A 17,671-nucleotide genomic window follows, 5' to 3' on the forward strand; every position below is an offset into this window, starting at 1 on the left:
CTGCCATCCATCGGACATTCTCGGGACGTCCCGTTTGGGGAAGACCCACAGGTGTCAGGCGTCACCAACCTAACACACCTGATGGGATAGGAAGGCGGGGCTTCCTCGTTTAGCCTGCTAGCTAAGGCAGATGATGCGTTCCTAATTGGAGGAGCGTTCACTGGCTTCAGCCCAGACTCAGCTTTTCTTCTACGTGACTCTTTGGAACTGCCTTGAAATTTTCTTCGCCGTTGGACGGAACATCCAACGGCGTCTTTGTGTCTCTTCACTTCCCTCCCACTCCCCGTGTCTCATCAGGAGTGTCATCAGCCCCCACTCCGTTAATATGGCAGCGCCATTGTCTGCTGCCGTCTCTATTGTTTGCTCTCACACTTGACAAATTCATCAAAAGAGAAAGAAAAGCAGCGGCAGAAAATAGCTGCAAATAACGGCGCTTTGCACAATTGACTTTGTAAGTCTGGCTGCGAGACGCTTTGTCTTCCAGCGGTGCACGAAATGCCCGTTTTCTCCTGTAATTCTGCACATATATCATTTCTACCGACGCTAACGGCATGGGACGGCCCACTCAGGCTCACCGGTGTGTGTGTGTGTGTGTGTGTGTGTGTGTGTGTGTGTGTGTGTGTGTGTGTGTGTGTGTGTGTGTAGGATAGTCATGTGTTAATTGTGTGCCTGCGTTGTTCAGTCACATGTTAGTGGTTGACTTCTGTCAGCGGTGAGAGAAGAAAGGAATCAGGAAAAGAGTGAGGATAGAGGAGAATAAGGAAGGAAAGGAGGAAGGAAAGGAGGATGAAGGAAATGAAGGAGGGAGGAAAAGATGAAGGAAAGGAGGAAGGAAAGGAGGAAGGAAATAAAGGAAGGAAAGGAGGAAGGAAGGAAATAAAGGAGGAAGGAAGGAAAGGAGGAAGGAAAGGAGGAAGGAAATAAAAGAAGGAAAGGAGGAAGGAAGGAAATAAAGGAGGAAGGGAAGGAGGAAGGAAGGGTGGAAAAGGTATTTCAAGATGAAAATGGAGAAAACAGTTAAATTCCAAAGGAGAAAAGGGAAAATCATGAGGAATGGGAAAGGAGGAAGGAAGAGGAAGTAAACAGACGAAAGAAAAAGAAAAAGAGGAAGTGGAGAGGAAATGAAACATAATAAGGAAAATAACAAGAAGAGGAAAAACCAAAGGAAGGAAAAAGAGACGAGAATCACGGGAGTTGAGGGGCGGAGCCTCGCTGGGGGTGGTACCTTTGCTCTGTGGGGGGTTCTGGCTGCGGTCCCGGAGGATGTTGATCTGGTAGACGGCGCCGTACGGCTCGAACAGCTCCTTCAGCTCCTTCTCCGACCAGGAGCGCGGGATCTGACCCACGAACATCTTGATGGCGTCCGGGTCCGGCTGGTCCGAGTGCTCCAGCGCCCCGTTCATCTTCCCGGCCGTGCCGTTACTGTGGGGGTGGGGGGGGAGAGGGGGCGTTAGGGGTAGCAGAAGAAGCAGCTATGCTACACATTTCCACATCTGGAATCCATGCCAAAGCGAAGTGACCTCTGGACGCGGGCCATCCATCGTTTACAGAACGAACCGAGGCGCTCGGCGGAAACGCCCAAATCTTTCAGGGACCTGAAGGACATGTCGACGTGTCGGCGAGTCAAACCGATGCTAACTGCCCCCCGGGGGCAACAGCCGCTCCTCACTAAGCCGTCCGATAAATCGCTGGGGCCTCGGCGGCCCCGGAGGAAGAGGAAAGAGGGAAGGGTGGCGGCGACGGCCGATGTGACGGCTCGCCCCCTGACACGCACAGCTGATGGAGACAATCCCTCATTGTTTCCTGTTTATGCGAGACCCGCGGGGGCCGACCTATCCGGGGGGAGGAGAGGGGGACGGCGTACAATAAGGGGTGTCAGAGGAGGACCGCCCCCCCCCCCGTTAAACAATGAGCGGCTTCACGGTGTGCGAACGCTGATGCGGCTGTCTTCAGCTGATTGCATGCCGGCGTCCCTCCCAAGGGGGCGGGGTCTATCCTCGCCACAACGGAATGCCCCCCCCCGGCCAAAAACCGACAAGGTGTTAGAGGCTAGTGTATGTGTGTGTGTGTGTGCGTGTGTGTGTGTGTGTGTCCCGGGGCTGGGATTAAGTCACTGAGTGGATCCACTCCTCTCCATCTTCCTCCTCCTCTTCCTCTCAATTTGAGCCAATAGTTTGCCTTAATGGCTTAACTATTGCTTCCATCGCTCCAGCCTCCCTGCAGCACAGTGTGTGTGTGTGTGTGTGTGTGTGTGTGTGTGTGTGTCTTTCAAGCAGCTGAAGGCTGTTATTCCCTCTCCTCACACACATTACACGGCCGGCTCGACTAAAGCGGCTCCGTATTGATCATAAAGACGGTCATTTGGAGACCCTCACCCCCCTCATGCTGAAGGAGCGAATCCGACACCTCCGACACCGCGCCGTTAGCCTAGCTTAGCAGTAAGGTTTCATCTGCACGGAATTCTACAAGTTTTCTTTATCGTTCGTTTATCTGAATGTGACAATATTGAAATTCCTCCCTGTACCTGGGGGGTCAGGAGTTCACCTGAACACATTTAGACCCACAGAAGCTGATTATTGTTAGTTTTATTTAACAAATAGAAGTAACTTTGAAAGCTGTGATGCGTTTAAAGTTAGCAGTTTGAATATATGTAAAAAACAAATTTAATCAGCAGTAACAGGTTCGGCCACCAGTGGGCAGCAGAGCGAGATGCTAAAATACGAAGTAGTATTTTTTCTTCGTTGTCCGTAAAAACTTTCGCTATTCTGGAGACAGACTTCTGAACAGCGTCAGCTAGCCGCGTAAGCTACAAAACAATAAAATCTTCTTTTCGCTAGAAATACTGCTAGCCAGGAGCTATGTTTAGGTCGAATGATGTTAGCTAGGTGAAGACTTGCATGTTTGATTGGCAAAAGTTTTACGTCGGATGCCCTTCCTGACACAACCCTCTTTATTAGATGTTAGTTAGGTGAAGGAACAGGTAATATCTCGGATAGCCATATTTTAAATTAGCCATTAGCCTAGCAACAAGCAACACTAATCAGCGTAAAGCAGCTGTTTCTGGTAGCTGAAATAGCTCTTAGCTTGAAGCACATATCGTTCATAAGCCAACAGGTAGCTAAACATGGTGACGTTAGTGTGGTGGTGAGTGACACAGCTAACCAAGAGTTGAAACTTAGGTTAGCCTTTACAATATTAGCCATTAGCATGTTTGTAGTGGTTTTCTCTCAATTGAAATTTCCTTGATGGTAAAAAAACAAAACAAACTTGTGACCATATAGAAATGCACACCTTCATACTGGGTGTAGGCTAATTCTGTTAGCTCAGCCGCTAATGTAAAGATTTCTGCACAAACATAAACGTCCGTTTCAGATCTGCACTGTTCGGAGTCGTTGTTTGCGTTTGCTGGTTTTACACTTCAGTTGTTAGCATGATGCTAATCCGCTACTCAGCTCCTGAGTAGCATCACCTGACCTGAGACCGGCGTGGGGAGGATGACTAATATTCTTAGCTTCCAGCGATGAGTAACTGAACGCCCAATCATGCGTTCCCGTGCTGTCTGAAAACGTTGTGAGTGGGCGGGATGCTAGCGCTAACGCTAATGCGTGCACCAATCAGGATTCACTCCATCCAGAAACACAATTCCTGTCGTCGCGTCAAACATGATTAGCAACATCGCCGCCACTGTGCCCCCCACCCACCTGGTGACACATCGCCGTAACGACCGCCACCGGTTCCCAACGCTGCCTCCTCCTCTGCTGCGGACGCAAACGGTGAATAACTGAAAGAACACATGCGCCACGACGCTCACGCCCGTGCGGCACGTTTGCGGTCGCCATGGCGACGCGGCGGCGCGCGCACACACGCAACGCGGTGGGAAACGATCAGATAAATGTCACAGCAGCTAATGAAGCTGCACCGGTGCCCCGACGCTCAGCTAGCTCTGCGCTAACGAGCTACCACACGCCGCCGCCTGCTAATGAGAGACGGCACACACACACACACACACACACACACACACACACGAATGGAATCGGTTCCTAACGTATCTACGTCCATAAAAACGGAGGCGCCGGGACTACTTCTTCAGACGTGAAGCGGCCTTGAACGACGGCGAGCAGGAGAAAAGGTCCCGAGCGTTTCCTGTTTGACTGGATGTCAGGCGATTATTAATAAAGAAAAATAAATAAAATACCAAAAAGGAGTTAAAAACGTCTATATCGCTCAAATTAAACCTGGATTTTACCCACAATCCATGTGGGTCTGATGGAGCCATTCAGCGTCGAGCGATTCAAACGTTTAGCATCGTGAAAAAGCTAATCTGGCTCCTGCGGCTGGGTTCCATTTAGAGTCGCCTTGTGGTGAACGGGAGCGTTCACCATGGATTTTAAAGAAAAAACTTCAAAAGTTCATTTGGGATCAAAATCATCTGAATTTTGCCACCATGAATCGGTAAAAAAAAAGGAACTTCAGGATTTCACAGCGACGAGATCCGATGGAGGAAAGGTCAAGAGGTCAGCTGACCCAAAAGGGTTCCTCCTCCGGGGGGTCAGGAACGACGTAAAGGCCACGCCCCCAAACGCCGACTGCAATAGGTTGAAATCACGAATGATTAACGTTCGTCTAGTCGTGTATGTGTGTGTGTGTGTGTGTGTGTGTGTGTGTGTGTGTGTGTGTGTGTGTTAGAGGGATGGCTCCAGAGCGTCTTAGAGCTCAACACCAGATTGGTCAAATCCAGGCAGCAGCAAAATTCCAGCTAATCTTCACCTCACTTCCTCTCCTCCTCGCTGTATCTGGTTGCCATGACAACATCAGGGGGGAAGGGGGGTGTATACCGGGTGCAGGGCGCTCGCCCATCTCACGTCTGCTGTCACCTGCCACCCCATCAGTCGCTGTGTGTTACCGTGTGATGACACAGCAGCGCTGCGGCGCCATTCTGCCAGAAGCCATGACCTGATTGGCTGGCAGGGGGCTGATGGCCCCTCCCACTAACACTCCGCCGCCGTCAGATCGGTCCCGCTCCGATTGACCCGCATCCGACGCACACAAGCGCCTCAGAGATTTACAGGATGTCCTCATTACGCCGCACCTGTCCCCCTCCCCCATGTGATCACGCTCGCCGGTCGTGACTCCTTAAAGGGGACGGCTGAGCGGAAACCGCGGGGTGGAGATAGAAACCGGCGTGATAGAGGATGGGAGAGGGAACACGCTGACGAATCGCCGGCGCTCCAACAACACGGGTGCGTTTGATTCGGCACCATTACGTCCCATTGTGAGTAAACTCCACGCCGCTCGCAGCACAAAGGTTACAAAAGCCTCCATTAGCATTTGGCAAAGCGGCGGCAATAACAATGAGGGAAAACACGCGTGATGCCAGCATTTCCTGTTGTCTGTGGCGTGTTCCTGCGGCGAGGACACGCACTAAATCTCCTCCGGTGCTTTAATGGAGCGCCATCAGCGTGCCGCGCAACACGGGAGGCGGCGGCGGCGCGTGGAGAGGAAGTGGAGTCGAACACGACATCTGCAGCTCAACGTCTTCCGTGTTTCTGGCTCCCTGAAGATCGGAAAAGACTCGTCACACAACCCGAGTCCTTGTTATTCCAGCCATTATGAGTCCAAGTCGAGTCTTCTCAAACACTTGGGTTTAAGCTAGACTTGATCAAAAGTCTAGGTTTCAAAATGATGCTAAACTCGAGTCCCAAGTCTGTCAACTACGACTCGTCCAACTGTCTTAGACTTGACTGTCCTAGACCGTCTTGGACTTGGACTCACGATCATGACGAGTCCAAGTCCAGACCTGAGCTTTGAGTCTCTTCTTGGTGAGTCGGGTCTCATTTAGGTCTAAGTTTCATGTCCTGAAGGGTCAAGTTGGGTCAAAACATTTAAAATCTCGAGCAAGTCCAAGTCAGGAAGTCCAGAACCAGAGTCAGAGTCCCAATCCGGACAAGAGTCCCAATCCGGACAGAATCCCAATCCGGACAGAGTCCCAATCTGGGGGCCAAAGAGGCCACAGGATGCCTCTTTGGCCCCGCCTCCTGGGCTCTGGAAGAAGAAGCGCTAAATCCCCTCTGCAGGGTAATTGTGTCTGTAATGCTGTTGGGGAGGTGGGACGGGGGCGGGCCGGAGACGAGAAGATGATAGCGTTAAGCGCTATTAGGGCGGGGGGGTGTTCGTTTTCATTAGGTTTTATGGGCTGGAAAAACATTGTCATGCATACCAATTAGCACTGGAACAGATGGCTCAATACGCTAGCATGTACACACACACACACACACACACACACGCACACACACACGTTTAAAGAGTGTGTGCTAAAGGGAGCAGGAGTCCGACAACCATCCAGACGATGGCATGGGGCCGGACAGCGGGGGGCGTTCCATTCCTCTAGTCTCCAACTCTTTTCTCTAATTCCTCCTTTTTCAATCACTTCCTGTTCTCTACTTCCCCATTTCCTTTTCTTCCTCCCATCTTTCCTACCCTTCATCTCAGGCGGGGGACCTCTGGGGCGACATCAGACCTGGATCAGTCTCTGAGGAGGGGGCCATATGCTGACATATGCTGACGGCGTGTGTGTGTGTGTGTGTGTGTGTGTGTGTGTGTGTGTGTGTGTGTGTGTGTGTGTGTGTGTGTGTGTGTGAGAACACTGTCAAATGAACACAAAGGTTTGTCTGATCGACTTTCCACTTCCTGTTGTTGATATTCAGCATCGTCTTCCTCACAGGTAAACAGGCGTATAAATGGAGAAGGAAACACAGATGGAGAGGAATAATAAACGATTCCACAGAATGATAATATTCTAAAGATAATATTCCACATAAATAATCCTAATCATAACTATAAAACGCTCGTAGCCACATTAGTAATATAAACGCGTTCCGTTCCATCAGCTGTATTGATCGATTCCACAGCAGTCGAGCCGTGAAAACTCGCCCGATGACTCGGCAACGACTCGATATCCCGACTGCCGGGGGGCCCCCCAGGGGCCTGAAGCCGGTGCGGAGCCGCCGCTGCTTCCTGTTAGCGCCCGCTCAGGAAAAGCACCAGAAGCTCCACAGGAACATTCTTCACGACTTACAAACCAATCAGAGGTATTGATCGGTGCAGGTGGGGTCGGTTTGCGCCACACATATCGCATCTTTTATCGCCGACGCGTCGTCTCCGGGAGGAAACGGCGAGGTCAGGGGGGTTCTCGGGGGGCGTCGCCCACCTGAGGCAGGTGAGTAAACAGAATCGTTTGCTTTGTAAATCCATCGATCGGTCTTGCGATGCGGAACGGCTTTGTGCGACTCCGTAGCTTTAGCGCTACGTCTCTAGCGGCGGGGGCGGGGCCGGGGGGTGGGGGGGGTACAGGTGCTTCCATCCACTCCGGGGACTTCACATGAGCAAACACGGCGTTAGCCACGGCTCAGTGGGTCTGAATGGGGATGCGCTAATGGGCTAGCGCTGCGGTGCCTGAACCCATTGATCTGTGCTGCTTGCTAATAGACAGCAGAGATGGGCGGGGCCCTTGGGGGCCCTCAGGGGCCATCAGAATACATGAGTGGCAACCGGGCTAAATGGGACGATACGCAAAGGCCGACACACTGCAAGGTAAACTGGGCTAACGCTATGTTCCTTTAGCTAGCCTTGAACTGCATCTGCGCCGCTGTCTGCGCCTGTGTCTGCAGGGATTAGGCGCGTTGCTGCGGCGTGACAGGGGTGGCTATATTTAGGGTCACACTGCTACATTTCCAAACCATTATCTCGGCCCCGCGGAATCAAACGTGTGGGGGTTTCAGGAAAAAGGCGCGCTAACACGCGACGGTGTGCAGCGGCGCACGGGAACGCCGACGTTCAATCTCCTGAACGCTGAGAGCAGAGAAAGGGAGGCCTGTCTGCTCGCCATCCCTCTGAATGTTTAACGAAGCGTCCCTCTCTCCTCTCTCACCCATCATCCACTTTTTTCTCACTTCATCCTTGTTTGCCCGTCTCTCCGTCCCAGCGGGCGAACGCGTACCTCACATTCGTTCAGGACGAGGTTTGAATGCCGATGAGGAGGAAGAGGAAGAGGAAGAGGAAGAGGAGGCTCGTCTGCCTCCCTCTGGCCCGGTTCCAGCCTCCGCTAAAAAAAACCACATCATTTGTTCTCACTCCGCTTTTTTCACTCCATGTCTGAAATTTTTTAGCAATTTGCGGCGCCCGGCGGGGCGTCTCCCCTGACGGGACGGTCTGGGGTAGACGCTAACGCGCCATCCTGAATGGATGCTAGCTTGAGCGCTTCCATGTTAACCACATGAGGGAAGCGTGAGGCAGCGGCGTTCCAGCTCATAAGTGCTTGTAATGTAACTGGCAAATATTTTTGGCAGGAGGGTGCGATGTGGAAATGCTGTTTGTGAACTCCCCGAGTCACAGCTGTTATTGTTTAGACAACAGGATTTGGCGGCGGAATCGACGCCGCTCTCTTTCATTAGGCTTAATCTACTGCACTCGTCTCCGCGTCCCAATTCCGAGGAAGACGTCCTTTATCTTTCCTACCTGTCGGAATTAAGCGGCTTTCACCTGTTCAACAGCTCCGTCTGTTAATCTACTCCATCCGTTGTTTAGCAGGTGAACTGAAGGATGCAACTCCAACATGTCAGGCTTCAGAGAGAACTCGGTCAGATTAAGAGACTAGATCTATTAATCTGAGGGCAAGTTCAGAGGAATAAGAAGCGGTTTCTAACGGGTGGAAACGGAACAATTTGAATAAATACCGACAGGAAGTGTTGGAGACTTTGATTGAGAGTCAACAACTTGTGATCTGAGTGTTTTGAGATCTGTTTGGACTTAGTAAAAGTGACTCTGGACTTGTTTGGAACGGTTACTCAAAAGTTATCTTGATGAAATCAAAACTAGACTTTATCTTGTTTTGACAAACATTTTATAATTTAAAAACGCGTCATGACTCGTCACAATTAGCTTGGGACACATTTCAAAGACCTTAAAAAGGGACTTGTCTTTTGCCTTTTCTTCAATGTCCTACAACGGATTTAGTCGAGTTGTGAAGACCTCGAAACTTGACTTGTTTTGAAAAGACCTTCTGCATTTCCTGATTTGACTGCTGACTTCTTTGGAGGATACTCAGACTTGTCCCCAAGAACTCCAGATCTAGACTAGTCCTCAAAAACGAGAGACTTGTTCTTAAAAACGCGAGACTAGTCCTCAAAAACGCGAGACTACTCCTCAAAAACGCGAGACTACTCCTCAAAAACGCGAGACTACTCCTCAAAAACGCGAGACTACTCCTCAAAAACGCGAGACTACTCCTCAAAAACGCAAATCTAGTCCTCAAAAACGCGAGACTAGTCCTCAAGAACGCGAGACTTGTCCCCAAGAACGCGAGACTTGTCCTCAAGAACGCGAGACTTGTCCTCAAGAACGCGAGACTTGTCCTCAAGAACTCTAAACTTGTCCTCAAGAACTCTGGACTTGCTTTAAAGACTTGAATTTATCCTGACGAGGCAATTCTTTTCTGCACACCAGAAAACCGACCTTTGGCTCTGAGATTCGAGACATTACTGAAACAAGTCTACGCCGCCTTCAGACATGACTTGAACGAGTCCTTTAAGACTCATGAAAACAAATAACTAGCTAAGTTGATTAACGATCAACAGAATCTTACAGAGAGCAATAGAGTCGTTTCAAAAGGCGCAGCAAATGACTCGCAGGTTAAAACACAAGCGGTTCTTTCAGGATGAAGACTTATTTTCTCTGACTTTCCTTCGGCGTCTGAAGAACATTTAAAATGCGCAAAAAACCTCTCACTTTACTCTGAAAACACACACATAATAATCTCGACAAACGACGCTGCACACTTGTGTGTTTTGGTGCTCGCGCGTGGGCGTAAGCAAGCGAGTGTACTTCTACTCCCAGCCCCAGGACTTCAAATTATCCCGAGGCTCCTCCAAAACACACTTCAGAATTTTTGTCTGCTTTCCAAACTCATTACTTTAGTAGGGCAAATCAAACAGGGCGCATTAAACGGAACTCAAACGTGAAGAGAGAGGAGTGCGGAGTGAACGTACGAGCGAGCATGCCAGGGAGAAAGCGAGTGTGTTAATTGGAGGAATCCTGCTCTAATTAATGGCCTATGAAGAGCCATTCTGGCTGCGGAGTCAAGGTGACGCACCTGTGTCGCCACGCCGCTGCCAAAGCTAACTTCTTCCTGATCGAATTACACACAAGCCAACGTAAATACGACATCGGCCGCGTCATCTCCCCGGTCGAGCCAAGGGAGGAAATGAAGTGTGTTTTAAAGACACGGCGTGTGCGTCCAACACGGATGATGTCAGCGCAATTACAGAACACATGAATCATCGCTGGGGAGGTAATGACCTCGCAACGCCACGGAGGGGAGTCAATTACTCCCTCATAGCACAACTTGGTCGTGTTACACATTATTTATTACTCATTCCAGAACTGATTTAACGACTCTGATCGTAGCATTAATTTATTATAATCCTCAAATGACATTTTTTTGGTTCACCCTTACGAATTCGCAAATTGAATCTTAGTTTTCGGGGCCAAGAGACTCTGAAAAGACTCGCTCAACAGGTGACTCCAACAGGTTGAAGCCGTTTATATTCCGGCGACCTGGAGTAAAATAACGGACTGCTTTCACAAAGCGGCGATGACATCACAAGCTAACGTGCCCCACGTGTGTCGTCCATCCTGACAACCCCCAACCGGCCCGACCCAGAAAGTCTTTTACTACCTGAGAATGAATCTTGTCCCCAGTTTTGCCTCATGGAAACATCTTTGTCAGTCCATTAATAAACATTAAAGTGTCATCTGCGTATGAAGCCAACGAATCACCGATTTTTACGAAGCGAAGGAAATATTCGCCGTCCTGCTTTTATGATTTTGGTGCTCTGAGATATGGAACGCTGCCCGGACTCGGAACGAGACAAATCGGGATCCATCCCTTCGTGACTGATGAACGCCGGAGCATCTGATGTTTGGCGTGACGGAAACATCCCCGTCAACGACGACGATCGGGCGTTCGAGACATTTCGGAACAAAAGGTGCTTTTCTGCTTCTCGTAAATCAAACTTCTCCTTTCGGAAAAAGCAAGTTGGGACTCATGGAAACCAGACTCGGGATTGATTCCACCCCCTCAGCGCCTCCGGGTCTCCGCTGGAGTCGGATCCAACCCCCCCGCCAAAGGAACCAGCTATGAACCCGAGACGAACGACTCAATCCCTTTAATATCCCAACGACGTCACCTGTGAGTGCCGTCTAACGGGGGTTGAGGTGGGGGGGGGTCTTACAAACCGCCGGTGAACCCTGGATCCACCACTTCCTGCGGGGGAAGGGTGGGGGGTGTAAATGTCAGCGCCGACGCTTGTTCGGCCTTTTAGGTGTGTGTTTGAACAAAGAGAGCATTACCTCCCCCGACGGATCGATACCCCGGATCCATTCTGGTTTGTTAAAAGTAATAGGCATGGATTTGGAGTGGGGGGGGGGGGGGCACCATTTACTCCTCAGCCGCGGCAAACAGGGTTTCCCCCCACCTCCGAAACGGTTTGTACTGCCATCAGCGCGCGGAAGAAAAATTACCCCCATTATGTAATCTCTATAATGATTCCTATCGAGGAAGCGGGGGCCACAACGGCGGTACAGTAAATTACACTAAACACCATTACTCTTGACAGCACCTTTTTTCGAGTGTGTGCAAGCACGCGAGCGTGCACGAGGGTGATGGAGTGCGTTCGCACGAGGGCGTGAGCGCCGCTGTCTGGGTGGAATTAAACGGGGGCTCAGGTGAGAAACAGGAAGAGGAGTTAAACACCTCAAGGACGCCGCCGAAGGAGCCTGTCTGGGTCGGGGGTGTGGGGGGAAACGGGGCGATGGGGGGGCAGAAGGCGAACAGAGGGAGCTGACAGGGAGATTGAGAGATGGGGACATTGATGGGATGTAATGATGAAACGGATGGAGGACGAGACAAGGGAGACGCGCACGTCAGAGGTCATTAATCATCGGCGGCGCACACCCCGACACGCAATCAGCACCCCGAGGTGCCGCAGGAAGCGTCTGCCCGCCCCCCTCCCTCCGTTCATTCCATTCCGTTCATCCCGCCCTCCGTCTGCGCCTGTGTCTCGCCTCACCTTGCATCAATCATCTCCCATCACGTTCGCAGAGAAGGAGCAGGAAAGGACAGGTGGAGAAGTCCTGACGTCACACGGAACCGCCCCTTATTAGTGACATACGTGAGCGGGTTCTAAGAGTGACACACTTCACACAAGAGCTGCAACAAAACACACAAACAACACACAAACAACACACAAACACACAAACAACACACAAACAACACACAAACACACACCTGGACAAGATAGAAGAGACGTCAACTTCCTGGATGGTTTAGTACTTTTATCAGTTTGGAAATTTGCAGCAACTGTCTCTAATCTGTCACCACTGTCTCTAATCTGTCACCACTGTCTCTAATCTGTCACCACTGTCTCTAATCTGTCACCACTGTCTCTAATCTGTCACCACTGTCTCTAATCTGTCACCACTGTCTCTAATAAATCCATCATTGGTGCACCACTGTCTCTAATCCGACACCTCTGTCTGTAATCTGTCCGTTCAAACTCGACGCAGCAGCAGGGAGGAACGTCTTCATTCACAGACGCCAAAAAGCAAATTAAAACCGTAGTTTTACAGGCGGAGGCACCGGCGCTGAGTGTGTTGGAGGAGTTTGGGGGAACAGCTGCTCGGTGTGTGTGATTAGTGTGTCGGTAATAATTACCAGTTTTATTATTATTACACAGAATAATTGAGAACCGAAAAGCAGCGACGGATATTAAAAGCAGGAAACAACCAAACACGCGGCGCCGACCCGCCGCCGTTTCCTGGAGACGTTCCGATTGATCCATCATGACGACGCCACGACTCCAGTCCCAACGCTTGACCCCCAGAATCACCCCAGCGAAGATAACTCCCGTTTCAATCTGCGCCGCGTTTCAGGGAGCTGCACTCTCCAATAATGAGTTCTCCGGGGATTTGCAACACAAAAAAAAGTCAGCAAAGACTTCTGGGACGCCGCTGCCGCTCCCCGGAGACCCCCGACAGACGGAATGGTCATTTCCATAAAGGAACGCTCCCCGCTTCTCATCCCAACTCTATTAGATTCACTGATGTCGTGTCCATCCGCCAACACGCGGTAAAGAACGAGATGCGGTCTCACTGATGTCGTGTCCATCCGCCAACACGTGGTAAAGAATGAGGTGCGGTCTCACTGATGTCGTGTCCAGCCGCCAACACGTGGTAAAGAACGAGATGCGGTCTCACTGATGTCGTGTCCATCCGCCAACACGTGGTAAAGAACGAGGTGCGGTCTCACTGATGTTATATCGCTGTGGGCGACCCTCCTGCAAAACAACTGTTCGTTTGAAAAGCGCTGACGTGGTGTAACACAACACGCCCAAGCGAAAGGGGACGCGGCCGAGCGGCGAGTGCTTCCCCCTCCGCCGCGCGCCAGCTCTCCGCTAAAGCTGCGTTTGCTAAACATCTGCTTAACATCCGGCGCACACGCCGCTTAACACAATGAGCCGATATGCAGACCGGCATGCCCCCCCCCACAAACCAGCCCCCCCTCCCCGTGGAGGCTTCAAATGTATCACGCCTAATCAGAGCGGGAGCCTCCGCTCGCGCCGCCGCCTAGCGCTGCATGCTAATCCGCTGCAGATGAAGACGCTAAGCTAAGTGCGGGCTGACAGCCATGGGCGGGGAAAGGCAAACGAGGCTAATGCTAACTGCTGTGTCACCGCTACTTCCTGCACACACACACACACACACACACACACACACACACACACACATACACACACACACACACACCAGCACCATGCACTTGTGTTTTTTCTTACAGAAGAGTGTGTGTCGCTAACCAGCCAATGACAGCTGCAGTAAGAGCCGGCCAGCTGAGAGTAGTGTGTGTGTGTGTGTGTGTGTGTGTGTGTGTGTGTGTGTGTGTGTAGGAATCTCAAGACTAACGAGCTCCCGGGGCCAAAAGGCGGGACGTTACAGAGTCGACGTCCTAACGCCTCATTAAAAACACTTCGGTAACGTCCCGAGGTGGTGTTAGCATTAGCGGCTAACCGAGGGGGGGGGGGTTGCGTGAAGGCCCGCCCCCACAGGGAACTGCTGTAAAATTAGCACACTTAAAAAGAGCCGCCTGCCAATCACGGCCGTCCACCGTCGCCATCCGGCCCCCCGCTGTGCCGCTCGACGTCAATCACGTGTCTCCGCCTCTATCGCCGCCTGACAACCTGCAAAGTGTCTCGCTGCGCGACCCCCCCCACAAGGCGGTCCCACGGCCCCACTTTCCAAGAAAAACACCCCAAAACCCTCCGCATACTGTTAGCGACATGTCAGCGCTAATATTCAGGATGCTAATGTGCGCCACCGTGATGCTAACCGGTTGTGACAACTTTAAACTGAGGACAAACAAACCGGAGGACCAGCCGCCGACTCACGTCGAGGTGGTCCGTGTGTGTGTGTGTGTGTGTGTGTGTGTGTGTGTGTGTGTGTGTGGACAGAGGCGCTAATCCCGGATTTGAAAATGGCGTTTTCGTTATGTGGCGCCCGATCAAAAACACGCTACTTGACATTTATCGATACCTCCTCCTCAAGGGTTTATGGGTAGTGGAGTTCAAACCGTGGCCAGACGTCACGCGGCCTGACATTTCTAGCTAGCGATGCTAAAAGCTTCAGGATTATAATTACAATTCCCTCTAAATGACAGAGGTGGACCTCGTGTGGCGCCGCCGCCGTTAACAGTGACTCATTTCCTGCTGCTGGTGTCAAACGGTAGCCAATCAGAACAGAGAGGGGGAGGGAGTTACGCTTTCCTATTTCCAACAAATCAATCGGGCGCTACCGTGTGCCACCTTAGCATAGCATAGATATCATAGCATAGCGTGTGCTTGGTTGCAGCATTGCCATCACAACTGATAAAAAACAAGTTGCAACAACAACAAGCAGGCTAATGCATGATAGCGTAGCATCGTTTGGCTAATGTTTCAAGCTAACCTGCACAACAAGAACATAATTACCGCCGGGAAAAGAGAAGGAATGGAATGATAGAATATCACACACGCATCAACATGCTGCTAATATGTTTCCATATTTAGCATGATAACACGCTAGTTTAAGAGTAATAGCTGCAGCTACACAGCTAGCTGTCGAAACATCAACAGAAACCGTTAGCGACACTACCTTAGCGACACTACCTTAGCGGCGCTACCTTAGCAGCGCTAACTTAGCGATGCTTACTTAGCAGCACTACCTTAGCGGCGGCTAACTGGGAGCTAAATGGATGCAGGATTGACAAACACGTTTTGCTTTCAGATCAAATTCAAATCAAAGCTGCAGAGACACTCCATGATGATACACATCCATGATCCCACAATGCATTGCTGCTGCGCTCACACATACACCCTCATCCCATTTTAACCCCTTCCTCTCCCCGTAGCCTCGGGGTAACCTTTCAAGAATCGCGCCGGGCGACCGGAACGTGATCCCGATTTTAACTCCCCGTCGTTTGACCCCACCCGGCTGATCGGCGGCGGCGGCGAGGGGGGGCGGCCTTCATTTGCGTAAATCTGATCAGCGGACTGAGGGGACGGTAAATACGTAGTCCATTAAAATCCTATCAGAGGTGAGGATGATGAAAAGGCCAATATCAGTCGGCGCCGAATCATTTCCCCGATTTAAGCAGCTCAAAAATAAAAGCCGACCCCCCCGCGCGGCGGAATAATCAGCGCTAACCGTGATTTAGGTTTCCTTATTTCATCCTATTTGAGGGCGGCTGGAGGACGCGGCGTTCATCACGCCACGCGTTTGATGCGCTGAGCCGCCACCCATCTGTAAACACGGTCAGAGGTGAAATCATGCGTCATGTGACGATATTACATTAGCATGTGAGTACCTGAGCGCTAACGGTTGTGACATGCTAACGTTTAGCCGGAGCTGCGACAAACAGAGAATTGACAGGAAGTGAATTAACACTTTGGATATTTAACGAACCTCTGGAGCAGAAATGATAGCGGTCGATGCGGCGGCGGTGGGGGCGGCACTTCAACGTGATTGGGTGGGTTTTTTTTAAGTAAATCGCTGTGAAACGATTAGCGCAGGGTTTACTCCACCTGAGCGCCGTTCCACTCGTCCATAGGTTCAACTGTTCATCCAGAAATAATTGTGAAAACAAATATTAGTGTCGGCTCGGCTGACGATGTCGTCTGGGGGGCCGCGAACAGAAACTGACCAATCAGAGCTCAGGATCGGGATTTGACTGAATCGAATGAGTGAAGTGTTTGGTTCCAAACCTAACAGCTTTGATCCGAAGTTAAACCTGGTTTATTTTACTGCGAGATCCGCCTCCTGCTAGCTCCACCTCCTTTTGGCTCCGCCTCCTTTTGGCTCCGCCTTCCATCCTTTAAAGACCATTAGCCTAGCAGGAGCAGCTAGTCCAGGTTAAACACACACAACCTCACGCTGCTCCGACTAAACACACCACTAACCGCCGCGCGCACACACGCACACACACACACACACACACACACACACACACACACACACACACACGCCGCTACTTTCAGAGCAACGTTTGCTGTAATAGAGGAGAGAAAAAAGCAATGAAAGGATGGAGAGGAGAAGAGTTGATGGATGGGTCTCCTTTCCAGGTCACTTAGGGGGGGCTCACCCCCCACACACACATCAGATTCCCTCCCCAGGGTCACTATTACTGGGCACACACACACACACACACACACACACACACACACACACACACACCGGAGGACGGGCGATTACGAGACGAGGCAGGTCGCTCCGCAAACGGGCGACATCGATTTTACAATACGAACTAATGAAGCAGAGCCAACACACACACACACACACACACACACACACACACACACACACACACCGTCTTGCAACTTTTAAACACACACACTGTAATTGCTGGTGTGGAGAAAAGTGTGTGTACGACAAAAACACAAACCAATTATATTCGCATCGCATCACACACACACACACACACACACACACAGAATGTGTGTGTTCTCGGCATGTCTCATCTTCCTCGGCGACAGCTGTCATCCTGTCAGCCAATGACGTTGCTTCCTGGTTCCACTGAGCCAGAACCAGTTCAAACTGGTACAGCTGCGTTCTGATTCAACGGGCTCTTTGCTGCCCCCTAGTGGACGAATCGATAAATCAATGCCAGACCCATTGTCGGATGTAGAATCCGACTGTAACGATAAAAATTGTCTTTTATGTCCGTTTTGTTCTCCAGCTGTTCTCAAAGTAAACATGTTAGCGCTCGCTATGCTAACATATCGCGCGATGCTAACCAGGAAGTAGAACCCACTGCTATAAGCCACGCCTCTACTTAATCTAGCAGATTCTTCCTGCATCCGGTCGCACTTTAGCGCCTCGTAGCGCTTTAGCATGACGGTTAGCTTGAGCTAGCTTGACTAGCGCGATTACGGGATTTTTTAATACATGCGATTTTTTTGATAGAATTAAAATATTTGTCAAGAATAACCGTCTCGTTCGTTCTCAACCCCATCAATAAAGTTTGACGCCGGCTGACGGCGTGTGTTACGAGCATCATCATTACGATGCGTTATAAGTCATTATGAAG

The 17,671-nt window shown here is 50.8% G+C and overlaps 1 protein-coding gene across 6 annotated transcripts in view; it reads right to left on the reverse strand.

Annotated features, from left to right (window-relative positions):
• celf2 (cugbp, Elav-like family member 2) overlaps window positions 1-17,671 on the reverse strand; it is a 105,773-nt gene that overhangs the window by 37,925 nt on the left and 50,177 nt on the right. For all 6 annotated transcript variants that reach the window (XM_068306375.1, XM_068306376.1, XM_068306378.1 and 3 more), the window contains exon 3: window positions 1,226-1,422. In XM_068306375.1, the coding sequence (XP_068162476.1) occupies window positions 1,226-1,422 (197 nt within the window). The remainder of the gene's footprint in view (window positions 1-1,225; window positions 1,423-17,671) is intronic.

Source organism: Antennarius striatus, chromosome 22 (genome assembly GCF_040054535.1).
Source record: "Antennarius striatus isolate MH-2024 chromosome 22, ASM4005453v1, whole genome shotgun sequence".
Taxonomy (NCBI): domain Eukaryota; kingdom Metazoa; phylum Chordata; class Actinopteri; order Lophiiformes; family Antennariidae; genus Antennarius; species Antennarius striatus.